Below are 19,428 nucleotides of genomic sequence, written 5' to 3' on the forward strand. Positions count from 1 at the left end.
CTGCTATAAAAAATGATAGGAAAGGGTATCTAAAAGTGATCATATGCTAAACTAAACAAAATCAAGAAAGATATCCATCAACATGTTATCATTTGATATGATAAATGATTATAACATTCATATGGAATTAAGTATCATTATTTTACAAAGTGAAAAATATATGGTTTAAGATTTACTCTTTGACGGAAATATTGTTAAATGTTGATCTAATTTTGGCCACAGGGAAATTCAAGCGATCAATACATAGGATTTGTCCTATGTGGACAATACATATCCGTCCCAACGTTCAGCACAATGTACTCAGTGAGTGGCTGAGATGTCTGAGTCTGACTGGCCAACATCTCAAGATACAAATATTACAACATATTTAATTTCAGAATGTCAGAAACATTAGGTCAGTGAGAAGTAAAACAGTTTGAGGAAATGAATAAGAACTTGGAAGAAGAAGCAGGAAATAAATAAATGGGTAAAGGAAATCCAAAGTAATTCAAGGAATGAAGAATGTCATTCAAAATAAAATCTTAGCTCAGTGAAAAGTCTCCCACAAAGTCGAAGATGTAGAATGTCATTATGAAAGGATTGTTCTCAGCGCTCGGTCTCACCAAGTTCTCCTCACACAGCTCCCTGAACTGCTGGAACTTCTGAGACATCAGCAGCTGGGCGCTTCCCATCGCACTCCTCATCTTCCCCAGGACTGAGAGACAGAGACAGTTCAGAGACACAATTTTGCGCATAACAATGTGATTAATCGCTTAAAATTGCCCAGCACTAATTTGTATTAATGTATTAATTCATGTTTTTATTTAATTAAGAACATTGTCATATTTTAGTGTTTTTAATTCCATTAAAAGTGTTCTTGATTTGCAGAAGGTGTAAGCCAATGGATTTTCCTGTCAAATCTCACTTTTCACTATGTTATTTTTTAACATTGGACATTTCATTTGAATGTTCTTTATAGTTGTGTTAGCCTTTGGAGAACACTGAGAATACTTTTTTGGCAGTAACGGGAAACATTTTCGATAAAGATTCTGTTCAGTATTGGCAGTCCTGGTCTTCCGTAGGATTGACCTTTTTTTCCCTATTTCACATTTGATGTTTTTGGGACCAGCTCCAACAATTGGACAATCTCTGTCATCATTTTGCATCTCCCACTGCTTCTGTTCTAACGTGAGTCATCCTGTCTGAATAATTATCCAGGCCTTTATTTGAGAAGTTTCCGGAGCCTCGTTTCCACTAAAGATTACCAATGTGCTAATCTTCCCGTTTCCCCTAGTTCACATTTGAGTGATGTTGTTCCTGCTCTACTGCTCCTCTCAGACACACAGACAGAAAGCTTGCTACTGGAACACTAAAGAAATGATTCAGTAAATGGTAAAAGAAAAACAAAAAAACAACTCTTTCAGCTTCAGTATGGCCGTTTCCTCTTGAATATGGCTCACTGTCATCACCATTTAGACACAGAGGTAATTAGATCCTGTACACACACACACACACACACACACACACACACACACACACACACACACACACACACACACACACACACACACACACACACACACACACACACACACACACACACACACACACACACACACACACACACACACACACACACACACACACACACACACACACACCATGTCCAGTGCGTTCACCCCAAAAAACGGAAACGTTGACTTGAACTAAGTGTATTATTATGGCAACAGATTACACTTGATTGCATTCACAGTATTCACAGTACTGAATGCATGTACGTCGCTTTGGACAAAAGCGTCTAAAAGTAACGTGTAATGTAAAGTGTCTTTGAGCAAAGCGCTATATAAATATTATTATTAGGTTAGTTGAAAGCAATAACATTAAGTTGAACCTAATATTTTATATTTAAACGTAATATGATTGCTTTCAACTAACCTAATACAGTTATGTGAGTCCTTTCAGTTTTTCTGAGTTCTTGTGAAATCATGTAATGCAATTCATCTGGAAACCTGAACGCGTGAAAAAGAATATGAATGCTAATGAATCAAAGTTGCTCCCGTAATTCCAGCTCAGATTTGTACCATGAATAAGCATGGCAGAGAAAAGGCAAAGACATCAGAGAAAACAACACAAGCACAGAACATTGAAGTACCTGTACTTGACTTGAGTATATTCACAATATGCAACTTCATATTTCTATTCCCCTACATTTATTTGACATATTAAGTGAATATCTACTTCACAGATTAAGGCTATTGATACAAAATATAAATCAAAGAATTCATGATGATATACTATTATAGGTCAACCAAACCATTATTATACGTATAGGTCATTCAAATAAAGCCCACTTTTACCAAGTGCAACATTGAAGTGACGAATAGCATCAATAATTATAAAACAATTATTCAAATGCATGGTGCTTAAATGGACCATTCTGCATAATGAATACTTTTTCTTTTGGTACTTAAAGTATATCTTGATGCTAGTACTTTGTTACTTTTACTAAAGTATCATTTTGAATTTGAATTTTGCAGGACTTTTACTTGTAACTGAGTATTTTGACACTGTAGTATTGCTACTTTTACTTAAGTAAACACTTTTCTTCCACCCCAGGCTACATGCATGGACGCCTCTACATGACAACAGAGACGTACTGTCCTCCGGAAGGTCGTTGTCCCTCTGGTCCAGCTCCATCTGCCGACACCACCCGTCCATGCGGTCGGTCTCCGCCTGCAGCAGCTTCAGGAACCAGTGTCCGTCTCTGTGGCACACGGAGCGCTGCACCACCTGCCAGGCAAACATCCAGCTTCACAACATGTGGACACACCTGCAGCCACTTTACATTCTCTGCCATGTGACAGAGGCATACGGTATCCACCAGTACGGTATCATACATGATGTTTCCATCGCTTGCTAACTATCGATGTGAAATATCAAACAGTGTGTAATGTCGGATAACTAAAAGACCAACTAAATTACTCAACAAACTTCATCTCTAGAATACAATATAGCATTTATTTCCAGTTTGTTTTATTACATGATATACTTCACATTGACTGCTTTACTGTTATGGTTAAAGAAACCTGAATTTGACCTCTGTATGAGGCCTGGTTTTCATATTCATATTAGTGTTACTTTATTTAAATGTTTAATATAGTATATGTTGTTTTGAACATGTTGTTCATTTTTATTGAATTCAAGCAATTGTTTGCATATTGATCTTGTGTTTTATATAAAATGGTGATTTTTAACATTATTAAGGGAGAGGCTTCAAATAAGCGCAATGGGTTGTTGACTCTTCCTGCACTGTTCGTCATTTGGTATCTGTTAAGAAATAAGAAATAAAGGAGAAAAGCCATTTACAGGATCTTATCCATGACCTTTGCTGACCGTTTTTTGTTTATCTACTGCCTCCATTTTGTTCTGTAAACTTGCTGGAGTTTAATAATCAATAATCCGTCACAGCCCACACCGAGCGTTCACCTGTGTTGATGACATATTACTGTCACACGGTAATACAGTACAGAATCATGTTTCCGAGGTGGATTAAACATCTAAAGGTCCTTTCTGAAATGTTATACCACTGGCTTTTAGGTGTCATGATTCAGTGTCACTCATTCAGTGTCCGACAGCACGTTTCTGTTGAGGTGAACATCTCCTGTAGCAGCCAGCAGCAACATCAAAACAAAACCTTTTATCTTTCATACATGTTACGGTTGAGTGAAGCAGGCAGGACCCAAATGCAGAATAAACTGAAAAAATACCTTTATTTCAAGTTCTAGAGGCACAAACAGAACACTAACACGAGAACACGGTCAAAGACAAACAATGAACCAACAATGACAGACAGAAAAACCAGAACTGGGGTTACCTACTGTAACCCAGCTTCTATGAGTAATGGCGCAGCCCTCTAAGGCTATCGCTATTGGGTTATCCCTCTGCGCCCCCGCGCAGCACTGAAACACTTGTAGTCCACACCCACCCGCTAGGTGGGCCCCACCCTCGGGCCTCCTTCCAGTATAAATAGGAAGGTGGCCCGGCAATCTGCTCCCATACAAAATAACTTTTCTTCAGCTATTCGTAGAGCCAGTGGGGCCCAGCGCTTAGAGGGCTGCGCCATTACTCATAGAGGCTGGGTTACAGTAGGTAACCTCAGTTCTATTTCGTATATGGCTTCGCCCTCTAAGGCTATCGCTATTGGGTTAGGGGCGAAGCATGATGTAGTCTGCGCCCCACTGGGTCCGTCCAGCACTAGAAGCACAGACACACCTGCTCAATAACACCCCCTGCCTGTTGTGCCATGCGTAATGGCGCATCACCGTCCCTGGAACATAGCAAAACATGCCTATCTTCCCGACGGGGTGAAGGCTGGGACAATACATACCGGCCGCTGTGAGAAAGTAGAGACGAAGGTCCCACCTTATCCTGCGATCATAGAGGGGGAACAGCTGCTCTCTGCGTGTCAGACAGGTAGGAGAGCGCCCAGCTGGATCCCTGGCGTCACTCACTCTGATCAGGCACTCCGTACGAGTGTGTCAGAGTAAAGGGAACATCCCTCTCCTACGAGGGGAAAAGGCCGCTCTCTGTGTGCCGAGAGGCAGGAGAGAGGCGCTCAGCTGGGTCCCTGACGTCACTCACTCCGACAGGACACCCAGTACAGGGTGCGTCAGAGAGGAATGGGAGACATCCCTCAAATAACATTGAATAAATGAACAGGGGGAAGACCAAGATGCAGCCGTGCAAATATCTTCCACTGACATTCCTCCGTGCAAAGCCGTGGAGGAGGAAATTCCTCTGGTTGAGTGCGCTTTGATGTTCTCCGGGGGCTCCACCCCAGATGAGACATACGCCTGTGAGACCGCCTCACACAGCCAGTGTGACAGCCGTTGTGCCGACAGAGGTTGCCCGATAGAGCGCTCTCTGTAATGCACAAACAGGCGCTGAGAACAGCGCACTGCCGCCGTGCGCGCCACATCGCAGGCCAGCGCGCGCACCGGGCAGAGGAGATGAGACGTGGCTTCTTCCTCCGATTTATGAGGAGGCGGAAAAAACCCGTCCAGGGTGATCACTCTTGACCTAAAAGAGCTTGTGATGACCTTTGGCATAAAGGCTGGGTTAGGACGTAACACAGCCGAACTGCCATCCCCTTGGATCCGGAGGCATGACGGGGCCACAGAGAGAGCCGATAAATCACTCACCCTTTTCGCCGATGTTAGAGCCAAAAGCAGTACTACTTTAGCTGATAACATGTTGAGGGGAACCTGCTCTAAAGGTTCAAATGGGGCTTTGCTTAGTGCTCGTAACACCAAAGCCAAATCCCACTGAGGCGCCAGTGCGTGTGACACCGGTCTGAGTCTTCGTACCCCTTGCAGAAACCGTTTCGTCAGGGGGTGACTGAACAACGTCCCTGTTCCGAAACCCACGTGACAAGATGATATGGCAGCCACATATACCTTGATTGTGCTGAACGCCAAATTCCTGTCCAACAACAGCTGGAGGAATGACAGCACGTGAGGCAGGGGCACGTGATGGGGTCCAGGCTTCTCCCTACACACCAACGCTGGAACGCTGCCCACTTGGCTGTGTAGGACGCTCTGGTAGACGCGGCCCTGGCTCCCTGAATGGTGCGTACAACATCTTGAGAGAGACCCCAGCTCTCTAAGTGTTCCCGCTCAGGGGCCATGCCCATAAGGGCTGGCCTATCACTGGGTGACTGCAGATCGCTCCCTCCACCTGTGAGAGAGCGTCCCCCCCCACGGAATCTCCCACGGCCTGCCTGACAGCGTACGCTGTAGGCATGGAAACCAGGAAGCTCCCGTGCGTTCCGGGGCAATTAGGATCACTGACAGCCGCTCCTCCTGCACTCGGTCCAGAAGCCGAGGAATCAGCGGGACTGGTGGGAAGGCGTGCAGCCGTCCCCTGGGCCATGGTCGATGTGCGAATGCGTCCACCCCCAGGGAGAACCAGAGCGCGCATTGCGGCATGTGCGGCGAATAGATCCACCTCCGCCCTCCCGAAACGGCTCCAAACCTGGGCGATCAGCTCGCGATGGAGGCTCCAGTCCCCCTGGCGAGGACCTCCTCGGGACATGAGGTCTGCCTCTTTGTTCAGCTCTCCGGGCACATACAGTGCTCTGATGGAGAGCACGTGTGCGCGCGCCCAGATCAACAGCCGTCTGGCTGTGTTCAGAAGCTGCACTGAGCGTACACCTCCCTGGCGATTGATGTAGGCTGCCGCGGCTCTGTTGTCTGTGCGAATCAACACATGCTGTTTCCGCAGCAACGGGCAAAATGTTGAATTACTCTCCGTACGGAGATCAATTCCAGCACATTTATGTGGAAAGACATGTGAGCCGGCCACTGTCCTCCCACTGCCTGCGACATGCACGTTCCTCCCCACCCTGAGAGAGATGCGTCTGTGAACACCGAGATGTGTGACGTAACTCTGCCCAGGGCCACCCCCTCTGACAGGACGTGGGGACTTTTCCAATAGGTTAAGTCTGAACCCACAGACAGAGGGATGACCACCATGCGCCTCTTCTGTCGTACGGGGTCGATGCGGAGGCTGATGAACCACCTCTACAGTCTCCTCATGTGCAGGAGACCCAGGGGAATCACCCCGTGACCTGCTGCCATCATGCCGAGCAGCCGCATCACGGAGAGTGACGTCACCACGCTGCGGGGTGTGACACGTTGAAGGAGAGCTGTCAGCGTCTCCACTCTCTGCCGTGAGAGTCGTGCTCTCATGCGGGCTGAGTTCAATTCCACCCCCAGGTAAACCATACTCTGGGAGGGAAGAGGACAGCTCTTTTTCCAGTTGATCATGAAACCCCGCTTTGACAGATGCGATATGAGTTGTACCGTCTGTAAAGCCGCTTCCTCCCTGGAGCGAGCCAGCAGCAGCAGGTCGTCCAGGTAAAATAGTACTCTCCTCCCTCCTCTGTGTAGCGGCTGCAGCGCCGTCTCTACACACTTTGAAAAAGTGCGAGGAGCCAGGGAATACCCGAACGGCAGACGGTTGTACTGGTACGATATTCCCTGGAATGAAAACCGCAGGAATTTCCTGTGTTGTGGGATGATGGGTACGTGGAAGTACGCATCCTTTAGGTCTATAGAGGTGAACCAGTCTCCCTGGTGAACACACTCTAGCACCTTTTTGACCGTCAGCATGTGAAAAGGCCTCTTCATTATTGCCTTGTTGAAAGCTGACAGGTCGAGGATGGGTCTCATTCCCCCCGTCTTTTTCGGGACAAGTAAATAGCGGGAGTAATACCCCTGATTTTCTTCCTCCTGGGGAACCCTGGAAATACCCTCTTTCAACAGGAGTTCCCGTAGCTCTGCTTGGAGCGCAAGACACTGTTCTCGGGATGACAGGCGTGTCACCTGTATCCCGTTGAACTGTGGGGGGGGGGAGGCGAACTGCAGGGTGTACCCTCTGCTGATCAGCCTGTGCATCCATCCGTCCATCAAACACAGGCGCTGCCACTCCGAGAAACACTCTGAGAGCGGGCGCACATGCTCGAGATGTGTTGTGGTTGTCATGACGACGAGCCACGCCAAAGCCCTCGCCGCCGCTGCCCGTGAGGCAACCCAAGGTGGGCCTAGAGCGAAAGGGCTGTGAGGAGGCCTCCACACGCTGCATTTCACTCCGCCTCTCATCATGACGCGCGTCCACGCTCAGAGGATGGATGGGGGTGTGTGCCGTGATATCCACATGAGGCGTTACCACGGCGCTCATGGGCTTATTGTGACCGTGTGTAGGTGGCATATCTCGGACAGAGGAATGCCGCGAGGTCTGTGGTTTAATAACCGAAAAGTTATAACCACCAGGCCTCTGCAGCGAACCCAGCTGCCTACTAATCAACAGATTGGAGGCAGCTGGTGTAGTTACTGTGCTCTGCCGCTTATTAATCGATAGATTAAATAGTGCAGGCTTTTGTAACGAACTCTGCTGGCTATTAACCGATAGGTCATAGGCAGCTGGTTCACCCAGGGTGGAGGATATGTGAAACACATTTGTAACTGATGACTCAGACAACATGTTGGGAAATAATCTTTTTTTATTTCCTTCACACTCCCCCCCAAACCGTCAAGGCCAGCTTTGTTTCTTCGGCGGCTCTCGTGAAGCAGACGCCGAACGGGAGTACCTCACTCCCTTCTTACCCCCCCTCTCTGGTGGGGGGCCGGAGGCGCGGGACGGTGACCCCGCCGCCGCTGACGGACGACTCTGACGCCTCGGCTGTTGCTGCTGTGCGTGTCTGTCCGTCTGCCGCTGTGGCTGGGTTGGCTGCTGCTGCTGCCGCTGGAGCCGTTGCGGCTTCACCGCTGGCTGGAGCCAGCTGACGTGCTGGCGGATGTCCTCCGCTTGCTCCGAAGCCGCCTTCATGGACTCGACCATGGCCAGGAACTGGGGTCGGAACAGCCCGTCCGAGCTGATCGGAGCGTCCAGCAGAACCTTCCTGGCTGGCTCTGTCACCGCTGCCTGCTGCAACCAAAGGTGGCGCTGGATCTGAGTCATCCAGGCCGTGATTCTAGCCTGGGAGACTGCCACGGCTGCGCACAGCGTGAGTGCCGTGCTGGCCGCCTTAGCGATCTCCGCTGCCTCCTCTGGAGCCACGTCACCACCGAGTTGGTCAGCAACGCAATGTTATTCGCTGCTGCAGATGCCTGGAACGCACACTGGTGCGCCCGGTCAGCCTGGCGGGCGACATACTGGTCTTTGGGGGTGGTCAACATAGGGCGCCGTCCGGCAACCAAGTTGGCCTGCCTAACCCCGAAAAACGCCGTTAAGCTCGGTTCCAGAGCGGGTGTGGTTGGAAAAACCTCGTCCGTGAACCCCTCCACCTTAGTGAAGGGAACAAAGGTGGCCACCGGAGCCCTTAAGGTCCTCGGGTTCGCCGCTGCCCCTTCCTGGTAACGCCTAATGGCGGGGAAGCGCGGCCAGATCGGGTCACTCCTGCCCGTCTGAACCCGGGAAAATACTCCGGCCATGTCATCCAGAGCCACCCTCTCCCGTCCTCGGGGAACGGAGAGGCCTCTGCATGCTGCTGCTTTGCCGATTATGTCCGGCAGCTCCAGCATGATGCCACCCAACGCCGGTAGCGCCGTGGACACGGAGTAGGGGAAGAGGGGGAAGGGGAGAGCCGCATGGCGAGCCATGGAGGGAGACGGGGTAGGAGTCGTCCGACTCCTGCCCCCCACTAGCCTCCAGAAACAGGTTGTCGTCCCTGTTCTGGATGGGCCAGTCGTCCTCCTCACCCGCAGCAGCTAGAGCGTCCGCCCTTTGCTTCCTGTCGGATGATGGGAGACGCACACAATGTGAACATGCGATCTGCTGGCTGAGAGCCGCGTCCGCGTGCTCTGGCCCCAGGCAGGTGCGCATATCGGGTGCAAATCATAGCTCATAATATATCCTGTATTGCACGAAGGACACATGCGGATACGATCATTGCTGCTCATGATTCTTTCTCGTGCTTCAGTAAACTGCTGGTTGCTGAAGAAAAGAGGGAGCAGATTGCCGGGCCACCTTCCTATTTATACCGGAAGGAGGCCCGAGGGTGGGGCCCACCTAGCGGGTGGGCGTGGACTACAAGTGTTTCAGTGCTGCACGGGGGCGCAGAGGGATAACCCAATAGCGATACTTAAATACACACAAGACTAATCACACAAACAAGACACAGGTGAGGAGGGAGGAGAAAACACAGCCTGGGCACCAGGTGAACACAATCAGGTCATCAGGTAGGAGGGAAAACAGACAGAAAGCAACAGGCAAGACAGGGGGTGAAGACTTTTCAAAATAAAACATGAAACCAAAGACAGCAAAAGACAAGACAAAACACAACACAGACAGATCGTGACAATACATTTAAAAGATTGTGGCAGTAAAGTGTTGAGTTTACATTTCTAAAACAATTGAGTGATCTAAAATGTAACTGCATCAATCAAATGAAAACCACTGTTATGAAAGATGCTTTTATCCAAAGCGTCCTACATACATTCAGTACAGTGGGAAATGCCCACAGGAGCAGGTTGGGGTGAAGTGCCTTGCCCAAGGACACTTACTGACTGCAGCAGGGATTACACCCACTGAGTCACATGCTCCCTATATTGTAATCTAATGCTGATGTCATCAGGTGATAGACACTTTACATGCATATGCACATCATTATGGAAGCTTTTCAAAAAGACGTTATGATGTTAGTGTAGTATTAGGGATTGTGTGTTTCTGTGTCTAATATACAAGAACAATGAGCTACACTTTCTAAGGATGCAATATAAAGCAATTTGCATAAATACAACAGAGAAAAGGCTATTAAAAGAGGAATCTATGATTGTTTTTTCACTAGCAGTTAGGTTAGTCAAATTACACTTCTATTAATTTGTTCCCTTTTTACTATAACACTTGTGTTAGTGAGAGTTACCCCGAGATCAACACAATGAGGGCATGAACAGAAGTCTTGTTTGGAGTTAATGAGTGAGTCAGGAAACAGTGACATACATCAATGCTTTGTTCCTCGGACGTCCCAGCCCTGTTCTTATAAAATGGCGGAGCATGCTCCCACATACCTCCAGAATAGCAGAGCTGTTGAAGTTGACATCCAGTGAGTCATCGGCCACACTGTCTATCCAGGGGTCCGGGGGGGGAAGGATGGAGGGGTCGAAGCCCACATCGTCGTAGTCGTCGGAGGTGCAGGCGTGGTAGTGGTTCCCTGAGCCCTGGATGCTGACCGTGGAAGTGGCAGCATCGCGGGAGTACTGTCGAGAGAGGGCCCCCGAGGACAGACCCTCCATGTCGGTGTCCGGGGAATCCAGGGGGGTGTCCAGCAGGTCCGGCAGGTCCGGCAGGTCCGGCAGGTCCAGGTCCGCCTGCATGGTAAAGAATACATCTCAAACACGTCTCAATGAGCACATGGTTGTAAGACTTTTTGACCACAAGGTGTCCACTTGCTTCCAAATGATTTGAAGCCTATTTAGGCCGGGAACAACTTATTTCACTCTCTGACTGTAAAAAAATACAACTACCAGAGTGTTGGAATACTCTGTATTGTTACAGTAAAAGTCCTGCATTCAAAATGTTACCCAAGAAAAAGTACAGAAGTATTAGCATCACAATATGCTTAAAGTACCAAAAGTAAGAGTATGAGTGATGCAGATTATTGCAATTATTGATGTGTTTATGAAGCTGGTAAAGGTGTAACTAGTTATCATTTATGTATTTACTTCCGGGTAGATTGTGGATCCAGGTGTAACTAAAGTCTTATTTTAGTGTTGATCAAACTGTTTATCAATAATCTATATCTGTAAAGAAACTAAAGGTATTAAATAAATGTATTGGAGTAAAAGTACACAATTTACCTCAAATTGTAGTGGAGTAGAAGTACAAAGTAGCACAAATTGAAATACTCAAGTAAAGTACAAATACCTCAAACTAGGTACAGTATTTAAGTAAATCTACTTAGTTGCTTAATAACACGACTGTGGTTCTGTATTTTGATACATTTTCCTATATTGATACCTTATTAACTAATACAAAGTGGACGAAGATAGAATAAACAGTTCCTTTCAGGGGTTCATGTTTAAAGCCGAGTAATTCAAAGCAGCAGTGGATGCAGCTTACCTGCACCGCTGCTGTCACACTGTTGGAGCGCTGGAACCGGCGATACCTGACCACCAGAGGGAGACAAACACACAATACTGAACAACAACTCTTTTACAATATGTCTGCTCCCAGGCAACACATTCATGATTCAAGCTTTATTTATCACATACTCTCAGTGGTGGTTTGGATGTAAAAGAATGTCCCAATTCACAGTCCTTCAAATAATGGGTACATCAGACCTGGGAGTGTGTGGTGCCTTCAGGTACAGCCTCATAACACTACAGGAAGGCACACATTTTCTGTGTGGCCCTACCTGCAGAGTAGGGCCATGGGGGTTGGTTGACTGTCAGCTGGGTGTGCTGACACTGCTGTGGATCTAGGGACGAACACTTTCTGGCAATAAAGAAACCAGGGACCATGTGGGAGGTGGAGCGGTAATAATAAGATATATTCCTGCTCAGCTCTACATCTTAAAATCTTCCAGGAGGAGCTACAATAACTGACTGGGAAGAGGGATGTCTGGACCAGGCTTGGGGATTAACAGATCACATGCAGGGACGCGGGAAGTCAGTCAGAGTTGGGGGTGCGGCGTGCGGGTGCGGTGGGGCTGCTGGTGGAGCGCTACACTGTAGGTGCGCGGCGTTGGCGCTTCAGAGGAGGCTCCCTCCACGAGGGGTCTGCGTGATCTGCGTGTGGGGGGGGCGCCCTGTATAATAACGTCATATTAAATGCAGTCATTTGGTCTTTAGCAACAGCTTGTGAGAGATGTTCCCCCTGCCTTTCGCCAGTTGTTAAACTTTGCTTTCACAAAAGTCCCATCCCTGATCTTGTCTGCACTGAAACAGAAGAAGCACACCGCATCATCTATATTATTTATTAACTGCTCACACTAAAATACTAACTCAAACATAGTAACTCAAAATAAAACTTTTGTATTGATTTGTTTAGTGAACTTTTTGGCGTTGCAGTTACAACTCTCCGCCAGCAGATGGGGGTGCTGCAGCCCCCTCAGCACCCCCCCTTCCCGCGTCCCTGATCACATGTAACCGGATTCATTTACTTTTACATAAACACGGATGTAATCAAATTACTGGTACATTCTTTACAAATGGGGATTAATAGCAGGTTACAAAACATTTTTAAAATAAAGATATATATTATAGGTAGAGGTACTGTTTGAATTTTCTTTTAGTTTTTTATTCTTTGATTTTATATTTAGTTTTTTAATGCAGTATAGACAAATGATTTATCAAACGAAAAATGGCGTTTTCTTTTAATTGAAGTTGTAAACTAAAACAGCGTTTGTAAACTGATGATGATGACACATTGTTCTGTTGTCTCACATAACATCTTATCGATATTTCTTTACTTTGTATTGATTGTCTTTGTATTATATAGAGGTAATCCAAAAGTAACGGAAAGTAATCAGTTTACATTGCATTTATATTGTATTACTTAGACTACGTTACAGATTAAAAAAATATCCATGTGACTTTGTAACGAATTACACTTTCATAGTAACCCTCCAAACCCTGTTCTGGACTGAGTGGCTGCCAGCTGCCAACACTGCCACCAGAAGTGGAAGCACCAGAGATGCATGGGCAAATAGCTTAGTTAAGATAATTGTGCCAAATTACTATTCAAATAAGCATCGCCAAAGGTTACATTCTTAAACCCCAATATCCTTAAGCCTTTTTAAAAAGGCACAAATATCTGTGTGACTTTTTCATACAAAAGTTTTTTTAATAGCATTTAGAGCTTTATTACTAGCACACTGCAACATGTGTTTGCATCATGCATTAAATGCTCAACTGGTCAGTTTCACCAACCAACAGTCCCTCACTGTTCCCTCGTCCAGGAGTTAGACTATGCGAAAGTTACTATCCACTCTTTCTCACATTATGAATCAGCTGTCTGACATCTCTAATGGCGCGTTTCCACTGCAGCGGGTAGCTCGCTTTAAGCGTGCCGAGCCGTGCGGGGCCCGTTTTTGGTTGCGCTTCCACTTGGCCTAGTTTTGGCCCGGGGCTTCTTTTTCACCTTTTTTCTGGCCCGACTAAATCGTGGTTCTAGGGCCAGGAACAACCAGGCTGAGTCGGGCTGAGTATGCTAAACTAGAGAGATAATCGCTGGCAAGGGGGCTACAACTACAACAAGATGAACATATTTTACCGTGATTTAATTGTAATACACGTTTCAAAATGATGCCGAAGTAACAACATACTGATACCGGTTAGTAAAAACCATGAATTAATGCTTTGACAAGTCTGCAGACAGACGGCAGGCGAAAAACCCTTTTAAAATGCATGTTTTCTAAATGGAGCTTGGCTAAGCTAACGTTATATATGCTCCGACCGTCCACACTCACAACAACGGCCTACAGACATAAATAAACCAGCGACTGTATTCGCCATGACACAGACAGTCTGTGGTTTGTACTTGTTTAACTTTTGTCTAGTTTCTGAACAGATATGAGGAGCTGTGAGCTCTGAGTGCTAAGAGCTAACGGCTGTGTTGTTTTTTGGGGCGCTCATTGAAGATGACGTCAAGGCTCCGCCTACACTGCGTTACTATAGTAACTACCCCAGTTCCTAAACTGTAATGGAAGCGCAGCTTTAAAGTGAGCCGGGCCTAATAAGGCCTAACCAAACCGAGCGAGGCCGAGCGAGGCCGAGCGAGGCCTGCAGTGGAAACGCGCCATTTAAGTACAATGGGAGCCAGAGCCTTTTCTTATCAAGCTCCACATTTGTGGAATCAGCTTCCAGTTTGTGTTCGGGCGGCAGACACCCTATCTGTTTTTAAGAGTGCGCTTAAGACCTTCCTTTTTGATAAAGCTTATAGTGATAAAATAAAATAATCTAATAAGAGTGCATTGACGTAGATACGTTGTGCCTCTTCACCTATACATTTTAGTTCTTACTCTTTCACTTAAATCCTAAAAACTTGGATCTTATATTTAAAACTTTATCCAAAACCTCTCCCCTCTATGACCTCTCGAGGTTTATTAGAGGGTAACAGGTTGCAGAGAGGCCTAGCCCGGCTAGTCACTGACCCACTCCTACCTCTGACAAATTCAGGTTCCAATGGGGACCTTTCTCCCTGTGTGCCTCTCCACCTGTTTCCTACTTCTTACTTGCTACCCTTTTCCCTCAACCTATCCTAAGGGAGTGCATGTGTGTAGACACGTTAGTTTAGCTGCTATAGGCTTGGACTGTTGGGGGGGGGCACCTTACTCCGTCTTTCTATCTGTTTGTACCCGTGTACTCTCATGTTCTGAATAACCCAGTTTCCCCCAAATCTCTTTTTTGTGTCCATATATACGCCGGGATCCTGAGTCGAGGCTGATCCTGTTGCTGTGGTCGTGTGTCCTGGATCCTCTATCCTGAGTACTGGATCTGAGTCCTGGACTTCGAGTCGTTGCTGAACCTGTCTCTGCGGTCCTGCCAGACTCTCATCATACTACTTCCCTGAAGGCTCCCACAAGAGTGCTGATATCCTCGTGGATTCATCTTCTTATTACAGACACATGCGTTTTACCAAACATTTGGACTACCTATGTTGCAAATGTATTATCTTTTCAATTTACACACGGAATCTATTGCACGTCTGTCCGTCCTGGGAGAGGGATCCCTCTGTTTCTCCCATGTTCCCTTTAAACTGTGGGTTTTCTCTGGAAGTTTTTCCTTGTACGATGTGAGGGTCTAAGGACAGAGGGTCTGAGGACAGAGGGTCTAAGGTCTGAGGACAGAGGGTCTAAGGACAGAGGGTGTCGTATTGTCATACTGATATTCTGTACACACTGTAGACAAATGTAACATTTGTGATATTGGGCTATATAAATAAACATTGATTGATTGACAACACTGTGACCTTGTCCGTCACCTTCATCTTCACTTTAATACTTGAATCTGTTGGTGAGTGAGTACGTGTCTTTTGTACATTAAAGTGACATACACTACCAGTCAAAAGTTTGGACACACCTTCTCATTCAAAGTTTATTATTTAATTTTTTTCTACATTGTAGATTCATACTGAAGACATCAACACTATAAAAGAACACATATGGAATTATCTACAAAAAAGTGTTAAAAAATCCAGAATACGATTTATATTGCTGCAGAATGCTGTGGTAGCCATGCTGGTTGAGTGTGCCTTGAATTTTGAATAAATCACCAACACGAACACCAGCAAAGCCCCCCCCCTCCCCACCACCACACTTCCTCCTCCATGCTTCACGGTGGGAACCACACACAGACCATCCGCTCACCTTCTCTGCGTCTCACAAAGACATGGCGGCTAGAACCAAAAATCTAAAATGTGGACTAATCAGACCAAAGTACAGTTTACACTGATCTAATGTCCAATCCTTGTGTTTCTTGGCCCAAACAATTCTCTTCTTCTTGTTGTTCATCCTGAGTAGTGGATCTCTGCAGCGATTGGACCATGAAGGCCTGATTCACGCAGTCTCCTCTGAACGGTGGACGCTGAGATTTGTCTGCTGCTTGAGCTCTGTGATCCTTTATGTGGGCTCTAATCTGAGGTGCTTTAATGTGTGCTTTCTGAGGCTGGGAACTGAGCAGAGGTAACTCTTGCTCTTCCTTTCCCGGGGGGGGGGGGTCCTCATGAGAGCCAGTCTCATCATAGCGTTCCATGGTTTTTGCGACTGCACTTGAGGATACATTCAAAGTTCTTGACATTTTCCGGATCGACTGGCCTTCATTTCTTAAAGTGATGATAGACGGTCGTTTCTCTTCCCTGAGTTGACTGGTTCTTGCTATAATATGGATTACATCAGTAGTCAAATAGGGCTTTCCACTGTACTAACCCTACCTCTGCTCAACACAACTGATGGTCTCAAACACATTCAGAAGGCAAGTCATTCCACACATTGACTCTTGACCAGGCACACGTGTTAATTGAAAACCATTCCAGGTGACGACCTCATGAAGCTTGAAGAATATTATTGCTTGCTCATAAAGAAATGTTTATGAATAATGTGCTTCCAGAAGGTCTTAAACTATGAAGAGAAGTGAGCTTCATGACAGTGTTAATGGTGAGCATACATAATGTTCGACAGTTAACTGCTTGGAGTGGGAACTGCTGTGGAACGCTGATCTCCAGAGACCTCAGCTGAGCATGTGTATTCCTTATCACAACTGAAATAAACCAGTTTTATTATAACCTTACTGCCTGGTCCGACTCCTTGCTTCGCAGAGGAATTTTGAAACACAACAAGCTGACTGAGAGAAGCCAAGAGTGTGCAAAGCTGTCATCAAGGCAAAAGGGGGCTACTCTGAAGAATACAAAATCATATTCTGGATTTTTTAACACTTTGTTGTTAACTAGAGAATTCTGTGTTCCTTCATAGTTTTGATGTCTTCAGTATTCATCTACAAAGTAGAACAACATTAAAATAAACAAAAACCATTGAATGAGAAGGTGTGTCCAAACTTTTGACTGGTACTGTATATTTGTTCAATTTACTAGGTTCACATTACTACAAAATCAATGCAGTCCAATACAACAGCGGTGCAATGAATCCTCCTTTCGTGAAATCCACCATACTCAGTGATTCAACTCTTCAGCCATACTGGAGGCTGTAGCCTGTGGGGTTATAGTGAGGGGGGTCCCACACTTTGGACCATACTACTGTTGGGACTACTGCAGACATCAGTTCCAGTTGGGTTTACCCAACAAACTACCAAACCTCACAAAATTAGCTTTGAAAAGCAAAAGCTGCTTCTAGCTACAAAAACCAAGTAAGTGTGTTGCTGAACTTAACGGAGAAATGCAGAAAAGTGAAATGATTTGAATCAAAATGGTTACAGCTCAAATGCATTGCAATGACTTTGTTGAAAACTTGAAAGTGAAATGTTAAACTGGAAGAGTAGGAAAAATAGTGAAGAAGCTTAATATTGAAAAGAAAAGGTTTACAAAAGGTATAAACAACAACATGTATAGCTGAAATAGCTCAATAATGTAATAGTTGAATGGTTTCTGTAGCTGAAAGTAGGCTGAAGGAGTTACATATTAAATGTAAGTAGTAGAGAATGAATGTGTATTAAGAAGAGCAAATAAAGTAAAAACACTTTGGAAAGCAGCAGAATATTTTAACTGCAAACTTTTGAACTTAAAGCATACGTCACCAATAATGTATACAATATGTGGAACATGTTGAAGTCAGTATGAAGTCTCCATCAGACAGAAAATAATAGGCTGAGACAGTCTGTTAAAGTCCAGTCTGTGTATTTGCGTTTGAGGTAAAGACGTTATCAAACACCTGTGTGTGAGCCCAGAGATCAAAGGTTACCATGGTGACAACATTATCAAACACCTGTGTGTGTGAGCCCAGAGATCAAAGGTTACCATGGAGATGTGCAGTGAAAGGAGAGCCTTTCCATTGTTCTGAATGAGAGATAAACCTCTTACATTTCTAACTATAGTTTAAAAACGGTAGCCGCTATGGGTAATATTTCAACACGTGGAGCATTTCAGGACCCTGAGGAGCGTTGCAGAGTATTATCATCTGATATTTAAGAAGTGTGTTACATTTGAAATGGCAGAAAGTCTTGTTGCAATTTCCAGATATTAAAAGAGGTCCCTTGAGTTTCTCTGGTAATTATCAATAGTAGCAGTTAAGTGAATACTGTTCAAACAATACCTGTGTTTGTGTTTTATATTGATTTCTCTGTTTTATCCTTTCATAAATGTGAGGACTAAAATGGCTATAAACAAAGGGCTGGTTAGAGTAAACATGGTTTTATTGCTCTGTGGAGGAGGTGTAGTTATGCAGGACAGGGTGCTAAGTGGATGAGAGTATATTCTGCTTAAGATCTCTAGCATGTCATGTTTCAGGGAAGTCTACATATCTTGAATAGTATATGTGTGGGTTTAATTACTTTGTATTAATAATAAGCAGTCTGTGTAACCAGAAGTTGGGGTTATGAGAGATGAAATCGTTGTGTTATCTTTGTGAGCAAGACCCCACTGTGGTCTCTGGAATGTGGGGGGATGTGTGTGTGTGGAGGCTGCAGAAATAGGAGACAGTGAATGCCAGAGGTCTTTGTTTGAGATGACCGGAAAAGACGACCAGTTAAACTCCACCCCTTCATGTTTCTGTTGGTATTTGAGAGCCATGCATCCTTTGGTTCTGCCTCTCTTCTCGCGCGGCCCGGACCGGAAGGTCGGGGCAGCACGTGAACAAGGACGGGAGTAGGCATATTCCTGACATTACGCATATGATATGATATGGCTTTGTATGGTAATGTATTGATTGTATTGCATTGTCATATTACCATTAAAGTAGATTATTGTTTAACGGTTACTTGTATGCTCTGGATTCCTTCCTGTATGATAACCAGCTTGTTAGGGACACGCGGAGATTTGGAAAGCGGACGAGTTATCCCTCAAAATCTCTATCAAATGGTGACTCGACGTGCCTGATAAACAATGCTGAGGAATAATCCAGACGACCGGAATGGGTCGGGAACAAACGCTTTCAAACATCTCAGACAATCAGCAGGGCCCTGCAAAATAAGGTATGCAGACGACTGTTATGAAAATCAACTGTCTGTAATTGGATATGCTAAAACTTTAGGATTGTCTGTAGGCGTTTCACAGTGTTTTTAAAGTTTAAATGGAATATACAATGCATATTTTACTATGTTAGGAAAGTTATATACAAAACGTGAACGTTGATCGCCAGGTAGACAGAAAGTCCTGCGTAACGTAAATAGAGCAGTTTGGCGTGGATCTACAGGTAGCTTATTCCTGAGTGGCATGGAGACGGTGCAGTTTGTTGGTTGCGAGGTTTTATTCCTGCACGACAAAACCTGGAAACTCGATATT

General features: G+C 45.6%; 1 protein-coding gene across 4 annotated transcripts in view; it reads right to left on the reverse strand.

Annotated features, from left to right (window-relative positions):
• Nucleotides 1-19,428, reverse strand: part of LOC117462483 (disks large-associated protein 1-like) — a 287,620-nt gene that overhangs the window by 11,869 nt on the left and 256,323 nt on the right. For all 4 annotated transcript variants that reach the window (XM_071206261.1, XM_071206263.1, XM_071206262.1 and 1 more), the window contains 4 exons: nt 11,599-11,644; nt 10,548-10,847; nt 2,637-2,769; nt 603-694 (listed from right to left, as the gene is read on the reverse strand). In XM_071206261.1, the coding sequence (XP_071062362.1) occupies nt 603-694; nt 2,637-2,769; nt 10,548-10,847; nt 11,599-11,644 (571 nt within the window). The remainder of the gene's footprint in view (nt 1-602; nt 695-2,636; nt 2,770-10,547; nt 10,848-11,598; nt 11,645-19,428) is intronic.

Source organism: Pseudochaenichthys georgianus, chromosome 17, assembly GCF_902827115.2.
Source record: "Pseudochaenichthys georgianus chromosome 17, fPseGeo1.2, whole genome shotgun sequence".
NCBI lineage: Eukaryota > Metazoa > Chordata > Actinopteri > Perciformes > Channichthyidae > Pseudochaenichthys > Pseudochaenichthys georgianus.